The sequence below is a fragment of the Phyllostomus discolor genome, chromosome 8 (assembly GCF_004126475.2).
Source record: "Phyllostomus discolor isolate MPI-MPIP mPhyDis1 chromosome 8, mPhyDis1.pri.v3, whole genome shotgun sequence".
Lineage (NCBI taxonomy): Eukaryota > Metazoa > Chordata > Mammalia > Chiroptera > Phyllostomidae > Phyllostomus > Phyllostomus discolor.
The window spans coordinates 74,754,323-74,773,032 of NC_040910.2; the positions used below are offsets into that span (position 1 = coordinate 74,754,323).

The window sequence follows — 18,710 nt, forward strand, 5'->3', positions numbered from 1 at the left end:
TTTGGCCAAGCAAGCTTTTCATGTGAGAAAAAAAAAATTTGCTTTTCATCTAGTACTTAAGTAAATGCCATGGTCTCCTGCGTCTTAACACTTATGTTAACACTTCAGAGTATCTCCCTGGAGGTGTGCACACTCCTATGAGAGAGACAGAGTTCCCTGCCTTTTTAAATGTAAATTAATTAAAATTAAATAAAATTTAACTTTCACTTCTTCAGTTGCACTGGTGACATGTCAAGGACTCAGTTGCCGCCTGTGGCTGGTGGCTGCCGTGTGGGACCAAGCTGAGAGAGAGCATCACCTAGTTCTGTGAGACACAGGGGCGAGAGAAACCTCCTCCAGTGACAGGCCTGGCCACACGGGAAATCTGGCACATCGCGAGGCGAGCACTGAAATGGGGCTGCAGGCTGTGGTGTGTCCTCTGGGACGCTGGGCTGGGTTGGAGCATGCTGAGTGATGGGAATTTTACTTCCCGTTGTCCTGGTGGTCAGAGCTCCGTACCAGTTCTGGCATCACGGTGCCACCACAGCTTTTAAAGAGCGCAGCCCAAGCTGGACTGAGAGAGCGGTGCCAGCCACTGCGTTGGACCTTCCGCGCACCCGCCCTCCGCAGCTCAGGGCCTCGAGGGCAGGGCCAGGTGCAGGAGCCCAGGTTTCCAGCTGGGGAGGCACTTCCTGTCGGAGGGGGCCTGTGACCACTGCTGAGCCAACTGTCTCCCAGGCCCCGGGGCTGGGTGCTGGGCTGAGATATCTAGGGGTGTGCTCTAGGCCAACGGGGCTGGGACTCTCGTGGATGATAAATGACGATCGGATTAATGCTGCACCCGCCGAGGACATCCAGAGCTGTCTCCAGGCCACACGTGTGGTGGACGGGGCTGACAGGTATCTGCAAGTTCTCAGGACTCAGCCCACCACTGCCGAGGATGCCGCACAGCCAGCCTTGTACGAGTGGGGCCACGTCTGTGTGCTTCAAAGTGCTGCCTGCCTGTGTGAGCGCTTCTGTCCCCGCCTCCTGGCCGCCGCAGCTGTGGAGGGGAAGCTGAGTGGGTCGAGGCCCACTCTGCTGCCTCTGCTTCGGCTAGGATGTGGCTCCTCCACACTCTGCTCTGCATGACCAGTAAGTCAGCCTCAGGCCTGCCCGGAAGGGCAGCTGTGCCGTCCGCACAGCCCTGTCTGTCTGTCTGTCTGTCCATCATCTGTCAAATGGGCTCAGTCAGAACTAGAGGTCAGAGAAAGTGTGGGAATGTCTCCAGGAAGATGTTCTTCCTTGGAGGGGAGGTCCCCAGGCTTTCTCAGAAGGACCTCTGAGCGCTGTTGACTGTGCTGACAGCCTGTGGCTTCAGACTCCAGAGTTCCGCCACCCTGTTCCCTCTCCAGCCAGCCTCCCCTCCCTGCCAGCCCTTCTCCCCAAGGTACCCACACTGGGCCAGCCCTCGGGTCTACGCTGGGTTCGTTCTCAGAGCGGAGGCTGATGGTGTCTCCCTGTCCCCAACAGAGCCCCCTTCTAGAGATCAGGGGTTCAGCTGGTGCCGTGAGGACCCTGTGAGAATGAGCACCGGTAAAGGACAAAGGGTGGGGGACGGGCGTGTGTCAGTGTGGTCGAAGGTGGATGCATGGGGGGGAGCCTGCTTCCTGTTCGTGATGCTGGTGCCAGTATGAGATTGTGTGTGTGTGTGGTGGGGAGAGGGACACTTCCTCCTCCCGCTGCCTGGAGTTCCCATTCTCGCTTTTCAACATCCCGTGGGAGCCACACCTGGGGAAGCCAAACCCTGAGCCTGCAGCTTCCCCCAAGGTCCCAGGGATGGGCTGAGCACAGCCAGCTGGCCTGGAGGCTGCTCAGACTGACGTGTGGGCCAGCGTGGTCCTGCCTGGTGATCTGGGCGGGCTTCTGGGGGTCTCCTGCTCTGGCCAGAAGAAGGAGATGGACATCAGGTGGAAGTAGTTTCAAGACTTTGGGGGGAGTGAGCTCTCCCCGAAGGATCGGCCAGGGCCAGCCAGTAGGCACCGGGGTTCTGTGTGCGGAGTCCCCGCTGGAGCGGACTCCGGCTCAGCGCCCACTGTGCAGCCCGAGCGCCAAGAGGCAGGCCACTTCACTATGCTCCAGTGAAGCATACATTTGGGACACATTTTAATGTGTGATATCACAAAAACATCCAGATAGTCATCGTGGAACTGTCAGAACTTTGTTGAACTCACTTTTCCTTACCTTACAGTTTAGACTCACCTCTATTTTCAGTTATGTGAGGTGTGTGGAGACAGCCTCACTCTTTTATAGCGTGTGGCTCTGATCCCCCTTCACCAGGACCGTCCGGAGAAGATGCTCGGACGCTGGCTCACACCCTCCCAGTGTGGAGGAGGTGGCTGAGGCCCAGAGGGGCAGTGCCTGTCCAGGCTGACAAGCAAGTATTAGTGGGAACGAGGGCCCCGCCCAGGCCTCTGTCCTGCCCTCCAGCTCTAGAATACTCCGTGGCCTGGGACGTTAACCCTGATGTCACTCTTGGCCCTGCTGTGTGTCCTCCGTGTCCTCTGGAATGACTGGCCATCGCCCCAGTACCTTTTTCAGACACGCCAATCCAGATGACACTTACTCAGCCCCTTCAGAGGCCTAGGTACTCCCAGGCTGATGGACAGCAGAGAGCAGGGAGGAATGGACTTGTGATGAAATTACTGAGCCCACAGCTTAGCTGTTATGGGAAGGATGTGGCAGCAGGGCCCCAGCAGCTCCAGTTTGGGTGGGAGAAATGAAACTGTGGCACTTCTGCTCTCAGGTGGTCCTGAGACAGGGATGGAGTAACCCTGGGGAGCTTCTTGGAGGAGGTGAAACCAGCCCTGAGTCTTGAGGATCTGAGAAAGTGACAAGGAAGTGCTGGGGAGGATGGGAGGAAGCCCTCAGACTGCGACCCCAAGCCCAGGACCCTGGCCTGGCTGGGCCTCCCTAGGCTACGGAGAATCCAGAACTGTTCTGACCTGCCACTTCCCCGGCCGCCCACTGTGGAGATGTCCAGTCCCCCCGCCCCCTCCCACGGGAGCAAATGAGATAACATTGCCTGAGGCGGGTTTCGAGGCAGGCACGCTGAGCCCTTGCCAGGGCCCAGGTCCCCAGCCCTAGTCCCATCTCGCTCTGCTACCCGATGGCCCCCTGTCCCCAGGTCAGTCTTCTCCCGACTCATTCTGCGACCACAGGCACTCACTTTTCCCTCCCAGGGCCTGTCAGGAAGGGAACCCTGTCAGCCTACAAACCTTCCCGTGGTGAAGGAGCCAGGGTCCCTGGCCGGCTCTGCTGTCCTCCACCTTCAGGCTGGGGTCTGTGTGCTGCTGGGCCCTGCGGGGGGTGGGGTGGGGGGAGGCCATGAGGCCTGGCTCCGCCTGGGCACAGCCCAGACCTGTGTACAGGTGGGTCGTAGAAAACCTTGGCTGTGGGGGTAGGGGACTGTAGTGTCTGAGGATGGGGGAGAATTTTAGCAGGTATGGACTGGGGGCTGGGGTTGCTTTCTGTGCAGGAATGGCAGTGTAGACAAAGGTGTGGGGGGTGAGGAATCTGTCTAGGAAGAGGCAGGGTGAGGTCTGCATCGGGGCAGAAAGCCGTCTGCTCTGACATTGCCTGTGCCCCCACAATCAGAATATGGTAGACCCTGGGGGTGAGTGAGGACACCATCCCTGTCCTGGGGGGCCTCTGTGTGGCAAGAAAGCAGGACACACACACACACACACACTGTAGCCCCAGGGGGGAGGCCCCTGAGGAAGCCTCAGGTCTCACATGTGGGGGAGGGAAAGGGCGCTGTAGGCAGAGGTAGACTGTCAGAGAAGCGCAGTGTGTGTGGGCAAGCCAGGTGGGGGTGCAGGCCACTTGGGAACCTGGAGTCGCCCACCTTCCCTGGGACGTCTTGTAGAGTGTGTATGGGGGGCATGTGTCAGCCCGGCCAAAGAGGTGCCAAGTGCTGGACTGAGGGGGCCTGGGCCTCCTCCTGGGGACAGGGGGAAGCCACAGCAGTGTTAAGGGGGGAGTACCATGGGACTTGCATGTTGTGTGGGAGGCGGAGTCCTGGAGAGAGGGGAGGCAGAGAGAGGCCAGCCAGCGAGGGCGATGCTGCCGAGGTCCAGCCCAGAGGTGCTGGGGCCGGTGAGCCTGCAGAGGAGGAGTCACCCAGGAGAAATATTTAGGAGGAAAATCAGAAAATCCATGAGGACTTAGCACCATGCCTGCACACAGTCAGTGCTCAGGGCCTGCTGGCCATCGTTGTCAGGCAGACTGGGAAGGTGAGGGGGTCTCAGGGCTCCGCTGACTGAGGTTTGGTGCTGAGACTCGGAGGCTCCCCTGGGAAAGGCCAGTGTGGGTGGGCCAAGGGGTGAGCCGCTCCACCTGACGGGCGCCCTGCACATGCATCTAGATGTAAGCTCCCCCACAGCCTAGCTGGGTGTTCGGAGTGGGCCCAGAACACCAAGGTCTAGCCCCAGTTCGACAGCCAGCCCGGGGCCTCCGTTTTGCTAAGGCGGAACGAGTGCCGTGGGAACGTGTATCTGAAATGCCCGGGGTGGTGGGCGGGCAGGGGTTGAGGCGGCAGGCAGTGGTGGCAGACAGGATGGAGAGAGGGTCTTCGTCTGACTCAGCAGGCTCGAGACAGCTTGGGGAGGCAGCCCTGCGGGCAGTGCGGTGACACTCTGGTTCAGCCAGGCTGTCATGTCTGGCAGCCTTCGAGGGGCGCTTGGGGTGGAGGGCAAGACCGTCAGCGAGAACGTGACAAGCCTTCTCTTGTGGTTTTAACACTGTAACATCAGCACCCACGCAGAGCCCCTAGCTCAGTGTCAGATGCCGGGCCAGGCGTTGCCCCATCAAATCTGCACAGCCTCACACCACAGATGGGGACACAGGTGAGGTGACAAGCCCGAGGCCCTGCAGTGACTCGGTGGTGAAGTCAGGATTTGAACTCAGGACTGTGTCCCTCTGGGACCGATGCTATTTTCCTGAGTCTCAGTGCGAAGGGAAGGGGTTGCCTGACTCAGGGACAGCCCGAGCAGAGGTTAATGTCAGGGGCTTGAGGGGGAGTCTGCTCCAGCAAGGTGGCAGACCCCAGGCACGGAGGGGTGGAGGCGGGTGACTGGGACAGCTCAGCAAATACACGGTGCCCTCTGCCAGGTGCCTGCTGACCTACTTATCCACCCTCAAACCGGGGTTTGCCCCAGCTCAGCGAGCTTCGAGCATGCCCAGCTTCCGGGGGCTACTTGTGACCCTGCTCTCTGAGTGCCTACCTCTCAGGAATTTAATAAGCCTTAGGAATCAGGCAGACCTGGGCCCCAGACACAAACATTTAATTCACCCACGGACTACGAGCAAATCACTGGCCCTCCCTGAGCCTCAGCACCCAGCACGGTGCCTGGGAGACAACAGGTGCTCTGGAAGGGTAGCTGTGATCATCTCTCTGCTGCCCTTTCCCACCCTTCAGGGGTCTTGCACCAGGGAGTTGAGCAAAGGGAAAATGGGGGTGGGCTGGGGTGGGGTGGGGAACAGGAATGTGGCCCATTCTGACATGTCCAGGACCCCTCTTCTGGGCCTGGCCCCGTGCTGAGCCAGGCTCTGCAGCGGTGGGGGTGGGGGCCGTCTGGATGACTCAGAGCACTTCAGTTTGGGGGAGACAGATTTAATCACAGATCACTCTGACCCAGACAGGATTTAGTCAGAGCCAGACAGGGACACCACAGAATAAGGGGGCTTGGGGTTGCCGTGGCTGGGACCCTGGCCTGGGGCAGGGAGTGCCTGAGCAGGGCTCCAGGATGGGGCAGAGGTGGGAAGGGGGAGGCAGGCACCCTGGGTGTGGTGTCGCTCCTGAGAAGGCCTGGAGGTGGATCGTGTGCAGATGGCGTTGGGGGGACACCGAGGTGCAATGGAGCTGGGCATGTCTGGGAGCAGATCTGGCAGCGGGGGCAGCGGGCTGGGCAGGGAGGTGCCGTGGAGGCCCGGATGAGGACACTGGACTATCTCGGGGTTCGTGTCATGTCTGAGTTACCCAGACAGTAAGAATTCTGTCTTGCTGGTTGGCTGATGCTCACCCTCACCCAGCCTGGCCAATCAAGAAACACAGGGCTGGCATGAAATGCACCAAGAAGCTGGAGTCCAGATTCCCTGCGGACAGTACTCCCTCTTCCCCACTTGGGGTCTCGCTCTGGAGCCCTTGAGGGTCCGTGGGTAGGCCACAGGGAGTCTGTGAGCCCACGTCACCCACCCAGCACCTCACCGTACCCGGCCCTGCCGTGACACAGGTGGGGGAACAGGCGCAGGCAATAAGGAAGCAGGAGATGAGTGAGATAATTTTAGATTGTGAGAAAAGGCTTGTGGGGGTGCAAGTGGCCAGGTGGGGGTCTGGAGGTCAGGAGGACTTCTGGGAGCGGGTGCATGGTGAGGAGGAGGAGACGGCCTCGAAACAGAGCGCTCGGGAGGGAAGATTCGTGCAAAGGAACACTTGAGCAGGCTGGGGCGGGTTCTGGCGCTCTCACCAAATCTGCCAAGGGACACCTGGGCCTGGAGGGGGAGGAGCTCAGGGGCTGGAGACTGTCTGCTCTTCTCCAGGGCAGTGGGGGGGGGGGGGGGCACGAATAACTGCTCCCAGGTGCAGGTTCGTTCATTCAGTGTTGTGTTCTGCTTCTTTTGTTTACCCCACCCTGCCCCCAATTTATTCAGGTTCTTGCTAAATGAATCCTCAGGAAGGTGTTTTGTTTTTTTTTTTCTTTCTGATTTTCTGTTATTTCTGCTTCACCAGAATAGTATTTGGGTTCTCCCCCCCAATTTTGTGGATGCTGTGAATGACATAACTGATCATTTTTATCCTTATGTTGGCTTCGAGACAGTTCATTTATTAATGCATCTATTTAACAATTAGTGTTATTAAGGGCCTACTGTGTGCCAGTGCCGGACTCAGAGCCAAGAGGGCCCCTCAGCAGACGGTGCCGGCGCTCGCTGACCGCTGATGGACACCCAGGGCCACTCTCAGCCTCCTGCCCGTTTCGGTTCGGTTGTGCTTCTCTTTTGTTCCGCTCTCTTTTTTAACCATTCTTTTCCTTCTGTCTTTTAAAAAAATTTCCACCCTCCCCATTATTTTAAAACAAGTTTTACCTTAGTGAACTGTGTGTTTTATGAGTCACCACAAATCGTTCTGGGCAAAGCAGAGGTGTACCGGGAAAGAGGAAAGCACCGCTGCCCCCGTGTGCCGGCCCAGGGAGAGCGCTGGGGGGCGAGAGGGGAGGTGCTTCCGCCCCCTGCCTGCAGCGCGCCCCGCCCCGCCGCCCCCCCGCCCCGGCCTACCCCGCGTCCTCCTGCAGCCTTTGGAAGGCTGGTTTTTAATAACAAAAGTGTACGCATGTACAGAAATAAAGGAAACAACAATAACGAACCCAATATACCCACCACGCAAATGACATTGTTCTCAAGCGTTTTCGCCAAAGCATTTTAAAGCCTGCCGCTCAGAATTGGGTCCCGGGACCAGCAGCGCTGCGCAGCTGAGGGGCCGCTGGGGGGCCCCTGGGGTCCGCTGAGACGAGGGTCTCAGCCCCACTCCCTGACGTGCTGGGGCGGACACGGCATTTTTAACAGGCCACTTCGGTGTTCACTGGCACATTCATGTTTCAGAAGCATTATTTTAAAGTAAATCCCAAACATCTGTCATTTCAGTCCTAAATGCTTCAGTGCACGTTTCTGATGTATGTGGATATTTTCTTAGACAGCTGCAACGTTTTCATCACCTCACAAAACTAGCAACACTTCTCTGGTGTCCCTGCCCGCCCAGTCCACATTCAAGTCTTCCTGTCTCCCTCTTGACAGTTCCTTGGTCCGCCTTGAGGTTCAGCGCAGCCCCTCGCCCACGCGTTGCTCTGTGTGCTTTTCAAGTCCTTGCTTTACTGCAGAGCTCGGTCACCTGTCCTGTAGCCCAGGTCACTCGGGATCTGCGTGCGGTTTGTTCTTCTAACCCCTCCATTTCCCCAAACCTGGACGTTAGTGCCCGTGGCTTCATTAAAGTCAGGCTCTCATTTCTGGCAGCCACACTCTGAACCATCCTGGGATTGTGCCGTTCTTCCCGCATCCCATTCCCCCTTTTTGTTTCCTGTCCCAAAGTATTTCACATGCTTGCTACTCGAAATGTGGTCTGATGGCAGCAGCAGAGGTGTCACTTGGGAATATGTTAGAAAGGTAGAGCCTTGGGTCCCTGCGTCCCTCCCAGGGTGTTGCACCAGGAGGCACATTTGCTCGGGGACCCACCTGGGCACACTGAGCTTGACTAACGGGCTCCAGGGCTGTCCACCTCCCTGCAAAGCACTATCCCAAACCCATCGAGCAGTCTCACCCACTGACGGCGGGGCCGAGTTAATTATTATGTAATGGCTTGCAAAACTGTTCTATGATTGTATGATTCCTCACTCATTAGTAATAATTCTTCTGTGGAGAACTTTTTCTCCTCAACTAGAACTATTTGGTCCTAATGCAGTTGACATTGGAAAGACTAGAAAATTGCTGAATACTTTCCTTTTAATAGTCAGTTTTCAGAATAAGGGGATGGTTCCCTCATTATTTCCAATGGTGACCAATGCAGTGTTTTCATTTCTTCCCTCTCTCTCTCTCTCTCTCTCTCTCTCTCTCTCTCGCTGTCTCTTAAATGTCATTATGAACTCATGGGACTTTATATACTCAGTGTGTTTTAAACACTTGCAATTATTTTTTTAATGTAAACTGTTTTTGAAGTATAGCATACAGAAATAATGGACAAATACAGACCAGTGGATTTTCAAGTGAAATCAAATCCATTTCAGGTACCCATTTCAGGAAATGGAACATTGCCAGCATGCCAGAAGCACCCTAAGGGCCCCTCTGCAGTTAGTTACCACCTCATTCCCAAGGGTAACTACTCTCCTGACATCTTTTTTTTTTTTAATATTTATTTATTTATTTATTTTTAGAGACAGGGGAGGGAGGGAAAAAGAGAGGGAGAGAAACATCAATATGTAGTTGCCTCTTGCGCGCCCCTCACTGTGAACATGGCCTGCAACCCAGGCATGTGCCCTGACTGGGAATCGAACCAGCGACCCTGTGGTTCGCGGGCTGGTGCTAAATCCACTGAGCCACACCAGCCAGGGCCATTTGCATAATCTCTTTTGTGAAATGTCCTCTTCAGTTAGCTTAGATGGCTTTTTATCATTGATCTGTAGGAATTCTCCACATACTCTGATATGCATTTTCTGTCCTATGTTTGTATTGCAGGTATCTTCTGTCACTCTTTGTCTCGCCTTTTTGTTCTCTGAACATAGTGGCTTTTGAGAAACAGAAGTGCTTCAGTTTAGTGAAGTTCAGTTTATCAGTTCTTTTCTTTATGTTTAATATTTTTTGTGTCCTATTTAACGAATATTTATCTACCTCTGTTTTCTCTTAAAAGCTTCTTTGTTTTATTTTTCACACTTAGATATATAAGCCATCTAAATCCACATTTAAATGTCCCATCCATCAGGAATTGATTTTTTTTGTGTGTATCACGGGAGAGAGGAGTCGAAATTACTTTTTGTTTCAATATTGATGTGCACGCGGCCCCACACCCTGTACTGAAGAGAGTGCTCTTTCTCTCCATTCTTCAGTGTCCCCTCGTCGTAAGGAGCCATACGTTTATGTGCTCTCTGTTCCACGGCTCTGTTTGTTTGTTGTGCCAATGTAATTCTGCCTTAACTATAAGTTTATAATAAATGGTCGTAAGTGATAAGGCAAGTCCTACAGGTTTGCTATTCTCCTTCAAGACTTCCTTGACTACTCTTGCTCTTGCTCCATATAAAATTTTTAGTTGGCTTGTTAACACCTCCCCCCCAATAATTTTCTGGTCCTTTGATTGGGATTGTATTGAAGCTCTAGATTAATACAATGATAAATGAGAGCAACATTGAGGCTTTTGACTTGTGAGCATGATCTATTTCTCTATTTCTTTAGATCTTCTTTAATCTCTCTCAGTCTTTCATAGTTTTCAGTGTAGAGGTTTTGTGTATCTTTAGTGAGTTTTCTATTTAGACAATGGATTTTTTTTAATGTCTTCAGTCAGTGGCATCCTCTAAAATTTTTCATCCCTTATGTGATCCTTGATACATACAAGTACATACAAGTACAGTGGCTCTCTGCATATCACCTCTGCACCCTGTGACCTAAGGCACTTACTGATTCTCAACATTTGTCTGTGGATCTGTTGGCTTTTTCAGTCTACCTAATTGTGTCATCTGCAAATAATAGTTTTTTTTTTCCTTTTAAATCTTTATGGTCTGGCCCCCACTGGTGCAGCTCAGTGTTTTGAATGCTGACCTGTAAAATGAAAGGTTGCCATTTCGATTCCTGGTCAGGGCACCTGCCTGGGTTTCAGGCCGGGGCCCCAGTTGAGAGTGTGCAAGGGGCAACCAGTCGGTGTTTTTCTCTCTCTCTCTCTTCCTCCCTTCCCCTCCCTCTAAACATAAATAAATAAAATCTTTAAAAAATTGTTAATGCTCTGTATTTTTTTTTCTTAGTGCTCTAAGACCTCCAGTAAAATGCTGAATAGAAGTGGTGAGAGTGGGCACCCTTGTCTTATTCCTGATTTTAGAAAGGTTTCAATAACTCACCATTAAGGAAGATGTTTGCTGAAGGCTTTTCATGGATATTTTTAAACAGATTAAAGAAATTGCCTTCTATTCCTAGCTTGCTACAACTTTTTAAATCACAAGTCAGTATTAGATTTTATCAAATGCCCTTTTCTGCATCTATCATAACCATCATATGATTTTTTCTGTCTTTTTTCTGTTAACATAGTGATTAAATTATTTCCAAATGTCAAACTGCACTTGCACTCCTGAAATAAACTCCGCTCGGTCGTGATGTTGGATGACTTTCATAAACCCCTGGATTTTGTTGGTTGAAGTGTCCTCACACACGTGTTCCAGAGAGACCGTCACGTTTCCTTCCATGTGTTACTCTTGTTGGGGTTTATTATCAGTATTTTGCAGGCCTCACAAAATTATTGGAAACTGTTGTCTCATTTTCTGTTCTTTGGAATAGTTTTTGCAAGATTGGTATTTCTTCAATCTTTGGAAGATTTCTTCAAATGTTTGGAAGTGTTCATCTGGGCCTGGAGTTTTTTCTAAGGATTTAACAGTGAAGTCACATTCTTTTATATGGGGTCATTCAGATTACACTTCTTTTGCCAATTTTGGTAAATTTTTATTTTAAGGAATTTGTTCATTTGATTTAAATTGTAAAGCTACTGGTAAAAGGTTGTGTATTCTGTCCTCTCATTATTTCTTAAATGTCTTAGGATCTATTCTGATGACCTCTCCCTATTCATATTGGTGTTTGGATGTCCTCTATTTTTTTTCTTGATCAGTTTGCTAGGGGTTTATCAGTTTTATTAATTTTTTATTTCTTTTTTTAGCATTTAAATAGTTTATTAGACACATATAATTATATTCAATGAAGTTATAAGAGAGCTACAAAATGGAAAATTAAGAACTCACATGGATAAAACCTCAAACATATCCCAGAATAAAATTCAGACTTTTTCACTTAACATCTATACCTTTATCTTTTTTTTTAATGCAGAAGGGTCTGTTAAACACTTATGTAATAAAGTTCAATGTCTGTGCTAAATGTGGAGAATTTTATAGTACACAGCATAGCCTACAGTTACATGCCCCCTTTCCTCCACAATACTTACATTACCTCACTATTATAATAATCATTAAGCTAGTAATACAAAGAAGAATACTTCTTCAAATTTCCTGTATGTTGCAAAGACTGCCTTCCAGCAGCAAGCAAAAAAGTGACTCTTGAAATACTGGGTGGAATTTCTATACCCAACATGGGACCCATGTGCTGGCAGATTCATAACTGATGGTCAGGAGCCACATGCTTATTGGACAAGAGCATCCTCGTAGCTCCTGTTGTGCAGTCTAAGCTCTTCCATAGCAACCAACTGCATGAGGAAGGAGCACAGGCATGGGGCTGCAGGCTGGGAGGGGGCGCATTGGGAGAGGCAGGAGCTGTGAAAGAAGGGTAGGTCACGCCCACACCTGACCCGGATGGTGTCCCTATTAACTTGTAAAAACAAACTTTAGCTTTGTTGATTTTCTCTATTGTAAGTTAGTTTTCTGTTTCCTTGATGTATGTTTATATCTGTATGCCTTTGTCATCTCTTTGGGTTTGATTTGCTATTCATTTAGCTTCTTGAAAAGGAAACTTAGATGATTGATTTTTAACTTTTTTTCTTTCTTAACATATGCAGTGAGGCCTGTACATTTCCTCTAAATGCTGCTTTAGCTGTTTCCCACAAGTTTTGATTTGTCATTTTAATTCTCATTACGTTCAAAATATTTTAAAATTTCCATTATGATTTCATCTTTGACCCTAGGTTATTTAGAAGTGCATTAATTTCTGAAATGCTCATTTTTTGTTATTGATTTCTAGTTTTAATTTCACTAGAGTCAGAGAATGTATTTAAATCACTTGAAACTATTGAAATTTATTGAGGCTTGCACGTATAGCCAATTTCAGTAAATATTTTATGTACACTTAAAAGAATGTTTATTTTGCTGCTGTTGGGTAAAGTGTTCTGTTTAGTTTCTTAAATTAAGCTTGTTAATTGTGTTGTTCAGCTCCTTTATATCCCTATTGATTTTTATCTGCTTTTATAACTAATATGAAAGATTTGTTAAAACATTCAAGCCTCCCACATGGTTGTTGATTTTTGTATTTTTCATTTTAATTCTGCCCATTTTGCTATTTTGAAGTTATTTTATTGGATACACACAGATTTTATTTGTTTAACTTTTCTTTTTAATTCTTTTTGGTCAAAGGGGAATTTATTGCTTTTATGTACAGAAAACTCAATAGTGTACACTTAGCCAGTGTCTTAGCCTTGGCCTTCTCCAGCTCGGCAATGTGAGCCGCCGACTTTGGACCCAGGACGCTGCCTCCCCGGTGGTGGTGGAGCTCGTCATATCTGTTGTTGTGATTGGTCCAGATATCTTCCAGCAGCTTAGCCAGAGCTCCTTCTCTTCCGAGGTAACCCATGTGAAGGCGTGGTGGTGCAGGTCTCCCTGTGGACTGGATGCCTGGGCCTGGCCTTCCACTGGGTGATGCAGTTGGAAACTCCCATCTTCCCACACAGGGCGGTCAGGAAGACAACCAGCTCAATGGGATCCACACTGTGTGCAGTCACTACGGCCAGGCCTTCCTGTTCTCTGCCAGGGTGGTGACAGTGTTAGCCTCCGCTTGAAGGACAGGTGGCCTCTTGGTGGGATCTTCTCCTTTGCTGGCAGCTTTTGTCTCTCACCGGGCCAGAAATCTCTGCTTCTTCTCTTGCTTTGTCTCTGGTTGGTCCTTGTGGGCCAGCCTGAGCAGCTACGTAGCTGTTGGGTGGTCCAAGGCCTGGGTGAACTGGTTACTGGCAGGCGGCTCTTTCAGACTCTTACAGAGAACAGTCATTTGCCTCTGCAGCCAAATGTAGCAGGGCCATTTGACAAAGCAGGTGAGGTCCCTTTTGAGCTGGATGTCCTGTCCAATGCCATAATTTTTGGGCCTTTTCTCAAACAGGGGATTTACCACCTCCTTGGCCTGCTGCTTCTTCATGACGGTGGGGCCAGCACCACCTTTTTTTCCCGGGCCTTCATTCCCTTCGTTGTCTTGGGCAGCCAGGGGAGGGGAAAAGGAAGGGAGTTGTGTCTGGATACATACAGATTTTAAATTGTTGTATCTTCTTGGTGAATGAAGAGCAACATATTTATATGTGCATATTTCTTTCTCTTACATAAAATATAGTATAGTCTATAAACCTATACTTTGCTTACTTTATTTTGTTTTTTAAAGATTTTATTATTTCAGAGAGAGGAGAAGGGAGGGAGAAAGAAAGGAAGAGAAACATTGACCTGAAACAGAAACATCAATCAGTTGCCTCTTGCATGCCCCCAACTGGGGACCTGGCTCACAACCCAGGCATGTGCTCTGACAGGGAATCAAACCAGCAACCTTCCAGTTCACAGGCCAGAGCTCAATTCACTGAGCCGCACCAGCCAGGGCTACTTATTCTAATTTGTTCCTAAAATGACTACTGATAAATGAAAAGCCTTTCATCAGAAAAAAATATTTCCATCAGTTTCAATGAAAAATTTTGATACAGCCCATCCAACCCAATATCCAATTAAATAAATCCTATACCAATACCAATTAGTCAAATTTATATTTTTAAAAACCCTAATAACTTGAATATTATGAGAGTTTATTGTCCTCGTTGAGGAAGGAAATGAAGACTTAACAGGGGTGGTGAATAATGGGTATGAAGGAGTCATTATAGAGAAGGTACATATTTTTTCTATATCATTTTCTCACTGTTTTTCACCCTTCCAGAGATTCATGGCTATCTTGCACTCAAACTAACTTTAAAAATAAAGTTATAGCATGGAAAAACACCTTGAAGGCAACATAAGTACTAAACCTGAAGGCACGTTGAAACACTTGGAAAGAGCTCGTGTACTGAACAGACTGCAGAACCAGAGAAGATGCTACCTCTTCAGCCCTCCCAGTTGGCATGCATATGCAAAACGAAGTGTTTGGGGTTCATCCAATCATGGCAAGCAATGCAAATTTGTTCCCTAGGCTATTATTGGGCTAGACACTGTTATATTACATAAATTGGTGAGTGCGTTTATTCCCTGAAAGTGTGATGTCAGAATATCATTCCTTATGGCATGTTTATTTGGTGTATTCAGGGAAGAAAAAGTTATTATACTATCATAAAATAGGAGTGTTCGAAAAGTGATACAGGTGTTTAAGAGTCATCATGACCAAAAGTCTGTTGAACAGTAATTGAGCAGATAAGTCTGGAGAGAGAACTTTCCCTTTCCCTTTCCATGTAAATACAGAGTTTTAAGCAGTGGAGTGGCCTGGACTGACCACACTGTTAAGAATTCCTTCTAGCAGCTGGTGTTGAGAGGATGCAGCCAGAGAGACAAGTCTTGGAAGAAAAAGGTCAGGGAACTAATGAATGCATCCAAGTAAGAGACAATGAGGCCAGCGGGGCAGAACGAGGTCCCAGATGAGGCCCGAATGCATGGGAGGATTCTAAGAATGGTAAAGGCCATTTTTCAAATCTCTGGGGATACTGTTGACATAATTTCATTTGCGGGGGGAGAAAAAGTAAAGCTGAATCCTTATTTCACTTCATACACAAAAATAAATGCTAGATGAATCAAAGATTCAAGCACAAGAAATGAAACAAATGAGATATAAAAAAACATTGAGTGAATTGAAAAAATATCTCTGAGAGGCACGACACAAAACTCAAGAATCATAAAGAAAAAATAATTTGACTCCATAAAAAACGGAGATGTGGGAAAAATATCAAGTCAAGTCAAACAGCCGAGAAACATCTGATAACACACAATTTCGTTTGGATTCAAAAAACTCTTACAAATGAATAAAAACAATAAATACCTCATAAAATAGGTAACATATGAATAGGCAGTAAATGAACTTAAAATAAGAGGCTTGACCTCACTCATAATTAAAAAATAGTTTTGGAACAAAGTAATGAGATACTCTTGTAGAACAGGAATGAAAAAGTTGCACGCAGTCAGCTGCGCAATGCTGGGGGAAAGGGGCCCTCTCCTCGTCTGCCATTGGAGTATGCATGAGCACAGTTTCCTTGGGTGGCAATCTGGACATATCAGTTTTATCCCCCAAATTTTCTAATGAGAAATTTCAAACATACAGAAAATTTGGAAAAAAGTGTGCCGTGAACAACCATATATATCTCAGATTTCATAGTTGTCAACATTTCATTTTATGTTATCACTTATATAATTTATGTTTATATTTTTGCGTATTTGTATTTTATATTACATAAAATACATATGTATATATCCACCCATATATATTCACCTATCCAGCCAGCCAGCCACCTTAAATGTTGATGCATTTCAAAGTAAACTGCAGACATCGGTACCCTTCGTCTCTTAACGTTTCAGCATACCTGTCAACTAGAGTTTAAGATTTACATAGGTTTTCTTTAAGGTAAAATTTGCATACAGTAAAACACACAAATTTTAAGTAGACCCCTCAAAATGCTTGGACAAATGTGTAAAACATTGTAATCCAAACTCCTATAGGATATAAGACATTTCCATCACCCCACAAAGTTCCTTCCTGTCCCGTCCCATTTAATCACCCGCCCCCAGGAACTAATCTATGTTTTACACAGGTTAGTTCCGTTGGTTCCAGAACAGCATACATGTGGAATTGTACAGTAGATACTCTTCTGTGTCAGTGAAGCTGCTTTCACAGTGATGTGTGTGACACACATACTATAGTGTGTGTCAGGTGCCCGTTCCTCTTCACTCCCGAGCAGCATCCCACTGCAGAAATCACCACGGCTGGTTCATCCCTTCCCTGGGCAATGGCCATCGGGGTTGTTTCCAGGTTGGGGCTGTTACAGATGAAGCTGCTATAAACTTTCTTGTGCAGGTATTTTGAGGACATGTTTTCTCTTAATCACTTGGGGGAACATAGTCTGAATGCATGCAGACCCTCACCTTGGGGCTCACTGTCTGCTTTAACTTTGGTACAAAGACATGAGGATGAGCATGTGTTATGTGACAGGTACCGGAAGTGTGCGGTGGGAGGTGAGAAGGTGGGCAGTGTGTCTGGGGGGAGAACCAGGGAAGGCCTCCTGGGGAAGGGACCCTGGGGCGACACAGCCCTGGGTCCGACACGCCTGCGTTCCAGTCCTGTTCCCATGAAAAGAAAAGCCCTTGGGAGTCTGGCTTTCCTCACCTGTCAACGGGGACGGCGACACCACAGAAGTTGGCGGAATAGTGTGTGGAAAGGTCCAGCCAGGCCTCGACAGGTACCTGTTTTGCTAAATCTTCCCCTTTTGTTCGCAGGCTTGGCTCCTCTGGTGGCCTTCAATGTGGACGTGGCCTGGCCCTGGGTGACTCCCAAGGGCGGCGGGCCTCACGTGCTGCGCGCCCTGCTGCACCGAGACCCCAGCAGCAAGCAGAGCTGGTGAGTGGGGCCCGGCAGACAGGCAGCCTGAGGACTGGGTGGGGGGCACCAGGGAGCCTGAGGGGCCCCCCAGAAGCCTGGACACCCCCCACCTCATCTGGGGAGGACACCCTTGAACTCTCCCAAGGGCGTTCAGGGGAGAGAGGGAGGCTCAGAGAGGCTGTGAGCCCCAGGCCAGTCCACCTGGGCCCCTCTCCTCAACTGGCCTCTTTCCTCACGGCTGAGGCAGGGGTGGAGCGACTTCGAAACTATTTACAAATAAAGTTTATTAAGGCTCTTTTGTCTCTTATACATGCTCAATGTAGAAATTGGGGACAGTGACAAAAAACATTTTTTAAAAATGGAAACTATGAGGCCAGAGGGAGTGGTGGCTGGTGGGTCCGGTGGCCGCGGTTCCTCGACAGCTACGCTCTGTCTCTGTGGCCAGGTGCTCACTCCCAGGCCTGGCTCCTCAGCTGTACAGAGGGGCGTGGCTTACCTGCCTCACGGGGCTGATGCAGACTCTGCTTGAGTTCATGCACACAAAGGGCTTCATGTCATTTCTGGCCAAAACAAAGCTCTATTATATTATCTTATAGTTTTAAAATATCGTTTGTACCCACCCATTGGATAAGCAAAAAACTTTACATCTGACAGCATTCTGTTGGTAAGGATGTGGTGAAACTTTCAAGAACGTAAATTGGTGTAACCACCTTGGAGAACAATTTTGCCATATGTGGTAAAACTGAAGATGCACGCGATCTTGGACTCAGTGATTCCACTACCAGATACCAGCCCTAGAGAGATTCTCAGGTGAGGGCATTTTGGGTAGCCCTGCATGGAATCGTGAAAGACTGGAAATGCTCATCATTCTGAAAACGGAAGGAATAAGCTGTGAGTCACACACTGCAACCCTAGTGGCAGGTAAAATGAATGAAAAGAGTGCAGTGGTTATTAAGGTAGATCAGTCGTGAAGCACTGCAAGGAGAAAAAGGCAAGTTGTTGAATTATGTATACAGTGGTTGTTCACTCAGCAAGTGTTTGTTCGGAGCACCTCCCGTGAGCCAGGTCCTGAGGACACAGTGAGCAAAGCAGACAGAACTCCGAGAGCTCAGGGCGGGCAGACAATAAGCAAGTCAAACTTGCCTTAGCATCAGATGCTGGCAGTGGTGGTGTGCTGGTGGGGAAGCACGTCTTTAGTGTGTTTTCCCCACTGTTACCACCAAAATGACCTTAAGGACTGCTTCTGTCTTGAAGCCAGGATCCAGTCAAGGATCATTGTTGTGTCTCTTAGTCTCCAAGCTAGAGCAATCCTTCCTCTCTGCTTTTGTTCATGACGGTCACAAGGCTTTTCCTGGTCTTGCTCTGCAACCCAGCCGTGCTCAGGCACTGCTTCCCTCCCCACCCCCACCCTGCTGCTTTGCTTTTGGACAATGGTCAAAGGATGCCTTCATATCCAGCACACCTGAGCCAGAGCCCAGGGTCCAGCAGGCCTTAGGGCAGAGCCAGGTGAGATGCTGAGGGTTGCTGGCTGGGTGGAGCTACACATCTCCCTGAGCTGAGCAGAGCGGGAACTCTGTCTGGTGGCCAATGGGTGGGCACTGGCAGCCCCTGAGGCAGCCCTGGGACTTGGGCCAGGACGCCACCAGCCAGCAAGCTTGGACCCCTTGCTGGGCTGTGGCTTTTCCATTTTTACA

The 18,710-nt window shown here is 49.2% G+C and overlaps 1 protein-coding gene across 1 annotated transcript in view; it reads left to right on the plus strand.

Moving 5' to 3' along the window:
• Positions 1–899: 899 nt before the first annotated feature.
• The window catches only part of ITGAE (integrin subunit alpha E), a 59,495-nt gene continuing 41,684 nt past the window's right edge, over positions 900–18,710 (plus strand). Inside the window, exons 1-2 of the mRNA XM_036033265.1 lie at positions 900–1,113; positions 16,914–17,034. Coding sequence (XP_035889158.1) covers positions 1,080–1,113; positions 16,914–17,034 — 155 coding nt within the window. The 5' untranslated portion in view covers positions 900–1,079. The remainder of the gene's footprint in view (positions 1,114–16,913; positions 17,035–18,710) is intronic.